Source organism: Lactuca virosa, chromosome 8 (genome assembly GCF_052849685.1).
Source record: "Lactuca virosa cultivar CGN04683 chromosome 8, Lactuca_virosa_CGN04683_v6, whole genome shotgun sequence".
Classification (NCBI taxonomy): Eukaryota; Viridiplantae; Streptophyta; class Magnoliopsida; order Asterales; family Asteraceae; genus Lactuca; species Lactuca virosa.
In genome coordinates, this window is record NC_136433.1 from 268,427,696 (window position 1) to 268,438,527 (window position 10,832).

General features: G+C 32.3%; 1 protein-coding gene across 1 annotated transcript; it reads left to right on the forward strand.

Annotated features, from left to right (window-relative positions):
- Positions 1-6,151: 6,151 nt before the first annotated feature.
- LOC145131506 (putative E3 ubiquitin-protein ligase ARI8) lies at positions 6,152-8,019 on the forward strand. Its single transcript, XM_079066181.1, has 8 exons — positions 6,152-6,328; positions 6,675-6,799; positions 6,890-6,995; positions 7,078-7,168; positions 7,279-7,384; positions 7,489-7,596; positions 7,766-7,856; positions 7,948-8,019. Exons 1-8 carry the CDS (start codon positions 6,152-6,154, stop codon positions 8,017-8,019), a joined length of 876 nt encoding a protein of 291 aa, XP_078922307.1.
- The last annotated feature ends 2,813 nt before the right edge of the window (positions 8,020-10,832 follow it).

Here is a 10,832-nt window from a genome sequence, read left to right on the forward strand (position 1 = left end):
GCGTAATCCTCGTATGCCCAGCATACGAGGCTTCAACTACGCGATCAAACTCCCTCCTTAGTACGCTAAGCGTACCATGTGGTACACCCCGCATACTAGCTTTTCAGCTAGTATGCTAAGTGTACCTAATGGTACGCTCCACGTACTAATCTCCAAGGACCAAAATGCAATAATTTGATTATAAATGGCTAAAAAGGAAACATACCCAAATAAAGTGTTACATTTGGGGTTTGTCATTTCCAGTTCAAACCACCCCTAGGCAACGTTTAAACGTCTGTACTGGTAGCGGTCTTCTTCCAAGTTCAAATTTGTAGCTCGAAAATTCATCGGAAAGGAAAGAGACAGATCGACGTTCAGACCACCACCACTTGCGACGCTACAGATCTTCATAGTCATTCAGGAGGGTTTCTTGTATACGGAAAATTGATTTCTTAGATCTATCAAACCATGTATTGATTTTTAGCAAACCGACTTAGTTCGTCCGTTTTCTCAGTTCATCCTTTGTCGGTCGCCCCTTTCTCATATCTACGTTGTCATAAACCCTAGGATTGTATGGGTACATCGTGACCTAATCCAGACAAAATAGTCGGGATGGCTAAAGTTCTCACGATGTTACAGGCTTAATCCTCACGCCGTGAGATCCATTATGACAAGCTTTGAGCATTAAGCTCTTATTCCTTACATCCAAATCATGGAACTTTCCATAGGGTATTTTATAGCCCAAGGAATGATAAAAATCGTAGCTTTTCTGTCATGCTTGTATTCTTTCGATTTCCATTCCCATTGGACACATTAATTTTTTTGTTTGATATGTTGAAATAGGTAACTCGTTATATGTTGAAATAGGTAACTCGTTATCTTCAGGAAGCATATCATTCAAAAGCTTTAGAAGATTTGTGAAACTTGTATCACTCCAACCATTGTTTGCTTTTAGGTTAAATAGTTTCAAAACAGCAGATAGTTTGGTATACTTTATACACCCAATATACAATGGTTTTTCCGAGTCGTCAAATAATTGTTGAAAATTTTCTAATCCTTTTCAGCAACATTGTCCTCCTAATCATGTAACATTCCAGATAAGTCATCGTACTTGTCATTGTTTGAATCATTGTTATCGTCATTGAACTCTGAAACAACCTATTACAATCAACCAATGTCTCCCCATGTCGTGACCAACATATATAATCTCTCATAAACCCACAAATTATTAAATGTTCTTGTACTTTGGCAGAATCAGTATACATACGAAAATTTTGACAATCTACACAAGGACACCATATGTAGCTTACTCCTTTATTCACCCGATTTTCCTCCAGGCTTTAAGAAACCCATCCAAACATGCCAAATATTTATTGCATGAACGTTTAATTCTATACATCCAGTAACTACGATCCATCTGTTATTACATAAAAGATATATGAATAACATGCATGTAGGATAACATATGTATTTAAAGGCATATGTAGTGTACATAATACGAAGTTAATCATACAAAATATAATCGAGTGCTTGAAAGTAATAAAAATACCTTGTATTTATTCGTTAGATAAGATGAAAGAATATATTTATTACGATTCAATAAGTTTCAATAAGTATTCCTATAATTCAAATATAACGGCGTAGATTTAAAAAAACAACATACTTAATTATAAAATATAAGGAGTTATTATGTAAACTAATATATTTTTCTATCCCTTTATAAAATTTTAAAATATTTTGTCATAAATTTTTAACGTTTGCATCAGTTAAAAATATACCACATTCTCCACATAAAAATATACCATTTTCCATGCATAAGAATGTAAATAGTTTTCTAGAATTAAACAAATAAACTATTAGTCATTATTGATGATATTTTGTAATATAATTGTTTTTATATGTTTATAAACTTGCTTAACGTTTGATGTTTTGTTATTATTATTTTTTTTAATTTCAAACAAATAAAAAAATTTAAATATTTTAAAACAACTTGATAAAATAATATAATATTTTAACATAATTCGTATTATCATTGTAATTGTGATATATTAAATAACAATTAAATTAAGACGTTAATTAAGAAAGAAGTCGTAAAACATATAAGTCAATATAAATATTAACTTTAGCGTTGTTTATTATATATATTAAGGGATATATGGGATAATCTAAGCCTAATACATATTATGAAATTATAAACAATCAATTAATATTTAATAAAAAAAAAACTATGAAAATTTACAAATGAGTTATACTTAATATGTCAATATTTTAGGGGTTTCATAGGGGTTGACTAACTCACAGACTTTTGCGCAAATCTCATAAAAACCCGTGGCGGGACTTTTACCGGAAGGCGGGACTTTTTCCGCCAAATATTTCATCTATCTTTAATCCTACCCATTCTATACATGATAATGAAAAAAGAGGGAGAGACTGAGACGAAAGACTGATAACGGAAGACAGATTCATCGTCTCTGTTCATCTACTCTCCTAGTACTTGTCTTGTGTTATAAACTATGTCCTAAGCGTGAATACAAGGAATGCAGAAGGATCTTGAATCTTACATTGATTTCGTATTCAATAAGTTTCAAATATTCCTGTGATATCCATTGTCTCAATTCTACTTAAATAAAAAGAAATTTTATGTTCTCATTTGGAAGTTACCTTTGAATGTGACTGCCAAAGATTGGAAAGAATTAATGATATATAATTTCAAGGGATATTTGGAAGGCTACAGCGAGACTAGAGATGGCTTTGCTTGTTCTTTGCAATGGTCTATGCCGTTCACAACTTCTCATTCTGTTCAACTTTTATGTAAGTTTTCAAAAATTAAATATTAACCAACTTCAATGTGAAATTCTGAGGCTGAGCACAGACCTCAACGGTTAAAAAACGAAAATTTTGAATTAAACATATGATTAAATTAAGAACATACACTACAAGTCTACAATAAGAGTAGAGATACATAATCAGATTTAATGAACAAAAATACCGATTTTCATCTCTTCATACAAGATTTATTGATTCTCTGCACATAATTTCACTTGATTTTATGTGTATGCTAATTGATGAATAAATACAACTTTTTTCATATGGCCTCTGTTTTTTTTGTGTGTGTGACTGGAAGAAAAAACACCAATTAAATAGATAATCACTGGAATCAGTGGTAATTATCTTTCAATCCATGTTTTTATCAATATCTCTTTAGCTTTTAAATTTAAAGTTTTATTCATAATCAGTTAAATATTTGAGTAATGTATATCTTATCTGTTTACCTATTTATTTCACACTGCATGATTTTCAACGTGATAAGGAAGAAAATATAGTTGTATTTATTTATTTATTTACTCAAATGCGCAGGCATCATCTATCTGGTGTTCTTTGGAGCTACTAGCATACTTTCTTGATCTTCTCTGTATCTATTTGTGCTCCTTGTTAATTTCTTTCTAGATGTTGGTGGGGTTTTTTTGATTTACTGACCATTTTGCCCCTGCTTGGCGTTTTTCAGTGTGGTGCTTGTTGACTGAAGTTTTCTGCCTCTATTCATCCATTTGCTAATGTTCTGGTCTGCTATGCTCTCTAGGTTGCTGGTGGGATACATCTTTGCTATTTGGACCTTTTTACCCTTGTGGGGTGTTTTCTTATTGCTTTTAGTTCTCTGTTTGTTTAGCTTAGCTTTGTTTCTTTGGCTCTTCTTGTTGCTTAATATTGTACTTTGTTCTAACTTCCTTCTTGTGTGTTGCTTAATAAAGTCATAGTTGTTCAAAACAAAAAACAAGTCATTAAGCCACATTTGCATTTTCTAAATGAAGTAAAAACACTTGGTTGTTGGAAACGGGTCATATGGCTTCCTAGTATGACTTGTGTTTGAAAGTTTGTATAAGACACATGGTGTGTACAAGTCTAATATATATGAAAAAGGAGTAATAAATGTTTTTTCATAAATGTGTAAAAACTTGATGAAAAAGAATTAGGATGTATAGTTGTTCTCTAGGGCAAGAGAATAAGGCCCGGTTCTATGTTTTAAAACGAGTCATATAATTGGAAGGTTATAAGAAATGGTTCAATGAATCAAAATCGGCTTATTTAATTTTAGTATATGTCCCGGTTCTTAATTTAAACCGGGTCATATTACAATCTCTCTTATAGAACCCGTTTTTTTTTCATAATATATCCCGGTTTTCCCCAAAACCGGGTCCTAATTGCCGGGTCTTATGACGCTTTTTGTAGTAGTGAATATATTAAATATCGTCTACCATATTAGTACTCATACTACTATATTTTGAAAGTTAGTTGGGAGATATATAATATTTCAGAATTTAAAATAAAACTCATTTTTTAATATGAAATTATAAGATTGAGATGAATCAATTTGAATAAGGTTGAAACACCTTAATGAATGACTATAATTTGATTGATAACAAATGGCTTAAGGATATGTTTCGTTTGTGAAGGTTTTAGAAAAAAAAATGTTTTTCAAAATGGTAACAATGTCTTGTCTAATAAGAACAACTCTTCTTCAGACAGTCCAAATTCATGGTTTCAACAATCTACAAAACATGGAACAATATCGGTGAATTTTATAATCGTTTTTGAGATGTCAATGGAAAAGCAAAGGCATATTCAAAATGTATTAGAGAGCTTCTAAGACGTTGACAAATTTCCGAAGATGATAAGTACTCTTGAAATGGGAAAGAATGCCTCAAAACAATATACGCGTAAAGGTTTTAGACAAGTGCAAAATAAGATTCAATACTCAATGACGTAATTTATCAAATAAGTAAATCAAGAAGATGTCTTTGACATATGGATTATCAAAGCATGACAAATGGAGTAATGGACAATAATAAAAATCACATGTAAATAATACAATTAATGAAAATTGATTCAAAATAAAACAAAAAGATATATTTATATAAAAACAAAACTATTCATATGCATGTTTATTTATAAATAATAAAAAGTTATTAATTTTGATATATTTGATTCTTTACATTAAAATAATTAGTGAAGGTTATCCGCTTTGCGGGGGTTGGAAGCCTTTAGTCGATTCCAAACGAATGACATTCCTTAAGCTTTTATTTGTAGAACTCTTATGTTTTTTTGTGAGTATACTCCATAATTGATAAGGTTTTCGATATGAACAACATCCAGAAACAGTAACAAAAAAACCCTAAACAAATCAAATTCCAATCAACAATGTATCCATGTTTCTCTATTTCTTCTCATCAAGTTTCGTACAAGCCATATTCAAAAGAATTATACTTTATGTATACATTCTACCATCTACAAATCACTCTATATAAATATTTTAAGAAGAAAAGTGAAGAGAGATTACAATACCGTGAAGATAGCATCAATACTTCTATTCTCTTCACTCGCTACTAGAAAACAGCCCTTTAATGACGCACAAACAATGACACGCGCTGATAGAGGACACGCATTTGTGCGTGCCCTAAACAATAATGTCACTTTTGCAAAATTTGAAGGATAGAGGACACGCATTGGTGCGTGCCCTAAAATTAGTATCATAAAAAAAAGGAAATGCGGAGGGCGCCTTTCATAAAATGTGTGTCATCTAAGTGTGTCGCTTTATAATTTTTTAATGAAACACGTGTTTTAAGGCGGGATTTCACCCGCCTATTGGATCCCAAAAATAAAAACCCCCCGCCTCTTCCAATTAGCAAGAAAAAGCCCTAGGGCCTTCGTCTTCATAGCATAAATGCTCTTGCTTTTGTGATCAAATGCCCCGCGACGACGATGATAACGATCATCGTCAGGTCAGTCTTCCATTCTTATTGATGATCTAGGTTTTCTTTTTCTTTCGATTTCACGTTCATTTATAGTTATCAGTCAGAAATTAAGCAACATTCTCTTCCATTTTGATTTAGATCGATAGTTCACTACAATTATCTGGGACAAATTGTGAGCGAACCTAGGGTTCCTATTTAACATTCTCTTCGTCTTCGTCTTCGTCTTCTTCTTCTTCTTCTTCTTCTTCTTCTTCCCTGATATCTTAATTTTTCGTGTAACACCTACAATTTCTTCACTTTTCCATTATTGCTTATAACAACTTTGATTAGTTTCTCTGAATTGAATAGAAATTTTTGTTCTGTGATGAATTATATTGACTCAATCGACGCGTACGGTCTCATATGGTGCTTCTATTAAGGAGATGATCCCACCTGGTGCTGTTGTTAGGAGACAGTTTTATACGAACGATGTTGATTCTTATGAAGAAGATTACTATAGCGGCGATGCGGAATACAACGATGATGATGATGATGTTGGGTATGAGTTTTTGGATAACACTTCTGATGATTCCGATGATGTATCAGTTAGTCGGCAACAGGTAATCGAATTTTACCGAATATATATTTCTACTCTCAAACTTTTTATTCGTCCGATTGGATGCAATTTTACTATTAAATTTGGGGATTTTCTTTTATGCATCACTACCCTCTTCTGTTTCAATCATTCCAAGTTCATCATATAACAAGGCTTCGGTGGTTTTATTAGCTAATGATTCGATGATGAGTTGGTTCTAAGACATTGTTTCCTGGTGTCGATTTCTCTGTTTTCTGTTCTAATATTGTTTTGGTTAACTTCTATGACAAAAAATTGTCGACATATATTGTTTTCTATCTGTTCGCTCTTGCCTCCATCCAAGCTTTATCATTTATTGTTTTGTATTTCAGAAGAATTACACTATCTTGAAGGAAGATGACATACACCAATGCCAGGAGGATGATATCACTAGAATCTCTTCAGTTCTATCAATCTCAAGAGATTCTGCATGCATGCTTTTGCACTGTTTTAACTGGTAAATTGTTTAATTTTTGTGAATAACAAATAGTTTTGTATCAAGATTAACAATTTCTTCTATCTAACAAGTTGCTATCTAACCCTGCAGGAATGTTCGCAATGTTCATGAAGCATGGTTTGCCAATGAAGATGCAGTTCGTAAAGCTGTTGGCATGTTGGGTAATACCAATATCAATCCACCAAAAGCTGGAGTGGTAAGTTAGGGTAAAATGGTAAATAAGTTAATGTTTAGTGGAGTTTTTAATCCTTATCTTTGATTTTTTGTATCTTTTGAAGCTTCCTTGTAGGATCTGCTTTGAATCATATACAGTTGATAGTGTTAGCACTGCTGCTTGTGGTCATCCTTTCTGTAACACATGTTGGGCAGGTTTGTATTGATAATACAATGCTCTCTGTTTTCATCTCATTATACATTTACATGTTTATAATTGGTATCCTGATTTCTGTTTCTTTTAATGTTTTTATTTATTCTGGTAGCTTACATTAGCACATCTATCAATAATGGTCCTGCATATTTGACTTTGAGATGCCCAATTCTGTCTTGTGGTGCTGTTGTTGGTGTGGACATGGTCAATATGAATTGGTAAATGTCTAAACTATCCCTTCACCCTTGTTACATGTTTATATCTCTCTCTCTCTCTCTGTATATATCTTTCTTGTTTTGATGTTTGTATAATGATTTTTCAGGATTCTAGCAAATTCTAAGCCTTGTCCAAAATGCAAGCGTCCAATTGAGAATAATCAAGGTTGTATGCACATGACTTGCAACCCTCCATGCAAATACGAGTTTTTCCGGTAAGATTTATGTTATTTTGTTTAGTATATGGAATGGAATCACGAAAGGGGAATGGAATGAGTTATTCCAACATATTGTTTGTTATGTACATTTAGAAACTTAAAGTTTATAGTTTATAAAATTAAGTCTATTGATGATTCTGATAACTTTATAAAACTGTAAATGTAGGGTTTGCCTTGGTCAATGGTCACATCATGGCGAGAGAACTGGTGACTTTTATGCTTGTAACCGTTATGAATCTGCAAAGCAAGAAGGAGCTGTAATAAAACTAATCATATTTTACTCTAAATTCAATAAAACATTACAATTATTCATTTTTTTAAAAAAAATCTCAATCTTTAATCTTGCAGTATGATGAATTTGAACGCATAAGAGAAATGGCAAAGAATTCTTTAGAGAAGGTTCTGGAACCTCTTACTTAACTATTATATAATTACAATTAGACCCCTGTACTTTTAATTAATCCAAGAAATCATTCTCTCTCTCTCTAAAAGTCATCCTATTCAATTACTAGGTTTGAGGGCAACCCAAAAGGACTTTGCTAATAATTCAAGTATATAATAATTCCATTATTGGCTTAGACACCTAATCCAACAGTCTCCCACTTGGATAAGTCTATAACTGTAATTACCAGTATAACTTCTAAATTAGACAGAAAAGAGTGCTTCCATAGCAACTGCCGAACTCTTAACTGAACAGACATTGGTCCTAAGATAAGTGATCAAATATTCCTCCATTCTACAAGATATCATATATACATGAGACATGGATTAGAATCAATCTCATTGTCTAAGTTTTGTTTCCTGATTTTCTGATTTGCGATGACAACATATTACTTCAAATTGAACTCATCAATCGAGTCCTGGTTGGGCCCAACACTATAAGTCGACACCAAATCACTGAGGGACCCAAAGATATCTCTTTTCCCATTAGGGAAAAAGGAAAGAATAAACTTCGACTTATATGCTTGTATCGTTTACTCACCAAACCATACATGATACTGCGTTTTATAACGTCTTGTTACTGGCGTGTTTTCGCAATACCAGTGGACAACCGACTTGTAAATTACAACTCATATATCTCTGTTTCAAGAATATAAGATATTATCATGTTAGAATGTCACACCCCCAAACTGGAACGGCGGACACGTTTGGGGGCGGAGAACGTCATGTACAGTATCACAACCATTGTATAATAGTATTCAAAGCAAACACAACCATTACATTGATAAAATATAGTATTTACATCTGTTCATAACATAGTTTGTATGACATCAAAAGGTATAACAAAAGTATAAAAGACGCGACTTTATAAAGCTTCGTCTTCTCAAAATCATGCGGTGTACCTGTCTACTGGTTTCCTGAGAATACATGTGAGTTTGAAAGTGTATAAACATTTAAGTTGGTGAGTTCATAAGTATGTTTTAGTGATGGAAGATTCATCTTTGTACTTTGAAAATGCTAGTATGTTTCTCCAGAAATCCAATATTTTCTATAGTGAATGTAATGTAGTCATGTATGTTCCTTAGAAATCTATACTGTAGTGGTGTACTTAGTACTAGAAAATAGTATATTGTAACTGTATTTGTATGAAAACCCTTGTATAAATGTCTGGATAGCACCAGTTGTAGTGTAAAGTAGTGTATCATAGAGTACTGTAATTTTATTAACTAAAATAAAATAACTGAAGTAGTGTTAATCCCGTAACCATATGTGTTAGTTATACTGTTCTGAGTTTCATATAACCATGCTTGATATGACCTAGTGACCCCTACGACGTTCTTCAGGCGTCTGAAAGTTATGACATTTGTCACCCCAAGCCTACCGGCCTAACTGTAGCTAGCAGTTCAGGTGTGGGGTTGTTAGTCCCGTATAGATCTATACACAAATCTCATGCTCTCCCTCCAGGAAACTATGGTTATACTGTATATGATTTGGTTTCGTACCCTGAGGGGTACAATTGAAGTAGTGCCTCACAACCCTGTATTAACTAGTTTACGTGCAATATTGTAGTGTTGTAGTATTCTCTTGTATTAAAAATTGTATGTATTGTCTTGTATTAATGTACCTTGTAGTGAAAAATAATTATACTTAAATAATTATTTTAATAGTGTATACTTGTATCAATATATTAGAGTAGTGTTCCCCAAACTATACCGATTATAGTTTTGATTGTATGTTCTTGTTCCGTGTATTGTACTTAGCAAAATAGTGTAGTGAATCTCAAACTCTACTGATTATAGTTTTACTATAATGTTCTATAGTGTAATGTAAAGAGTTGCAATTTATTTGTATAAAAGCAATTTACCTATATGCTCGACATATTAAAAAAGGGTTAAATATATATGAAATACTTATAGGAAATGTAGCGAATACTCGGTTTGAAACAATTGCCGAGGTTTTAAAACTATTTAAAAATGTTTGAATAAACACAAAAGTCCTTATTTTTTTTACTTGTATCCCCCCCTAAAAATATTAAAAACGTTGAAAATGTAGGGGTATGAACTCACCTCGAATGTGCGTTTGTGTTTGAATTAGCGAGCTTGTAGAAACGATCCTCGGGTAAGCGTACACGCTAATAACATTATCCTAAAAATAATTATAGTCGACGTCGTATTTAAATTAATAAAATATCAATTTAAATAATGTGTTAAACAATGAATCATGTAAGGAACACTTACAAAAATTAATTTGGAATAATTGGAAATGTTGAAGGATGTTTTCAGGGGCAAAATAGAGTTTTCGGTGGGGCTGGGGGTGTTTTCGGTGTGAAGATGTTGGTGGTGTGTGTTCTTGGTGTTCTTGGTGAAACACTTAAATATATGAAGGGACTTATGAATGTTCTTTGGAAAAGTATGAAGATTTGAATATTGGATGAAGATCTGGGCGAGAATACTTGAAGATTGGGAGAATCTTTGAATGACTTTTGAGAGCAAAATGGATGTGTGTTCGGTGGGAAATGTGGGAAATGAGTTGAGTGTTCTGTTATATATATATATATATATATATATATATATATATATATATATATATATATATATATATATATATATATATATATATATATATATATATATATATATATATATATATATATATATATATATAACGCCCGTAGATCCGGGCTAGTCAATATGGAGATAATAGGGGTCGAAAACGTCTTTTCGACAAAAGATTATTTAGAATAAATAATATTAACCAAGTTGTAGAATATGTCTCAGGGGTTCCGTACATAT

What these genes read in the sequence shown, in the direction of transcription:
- LOC145131506 (XM_079066181.1), top strand. Translation starts at nt 6,152, where the DNA reads ATGATCCCACCTGGTGCTGTTGTTAGGAGACAGTTTTATACGAACGAT. An exon ending in TATCAGTTAGTCGGCAACAG is followed by an intron (nt 6,329 to 6,674) that starts GTAATCGAATTT and finishes TTTGTATTTCAG; the next exon opens with AAGAATTACACTATCTTGAA. An exon ending in CTGTAACACATGTTGGGCAG is followed by an intron (nt 7,169 to 7,278) that starts GTTTGTATTGAT and finishes TTATTCTGGTAG; the next exon opens with CTTACATTAGCACATCTATC.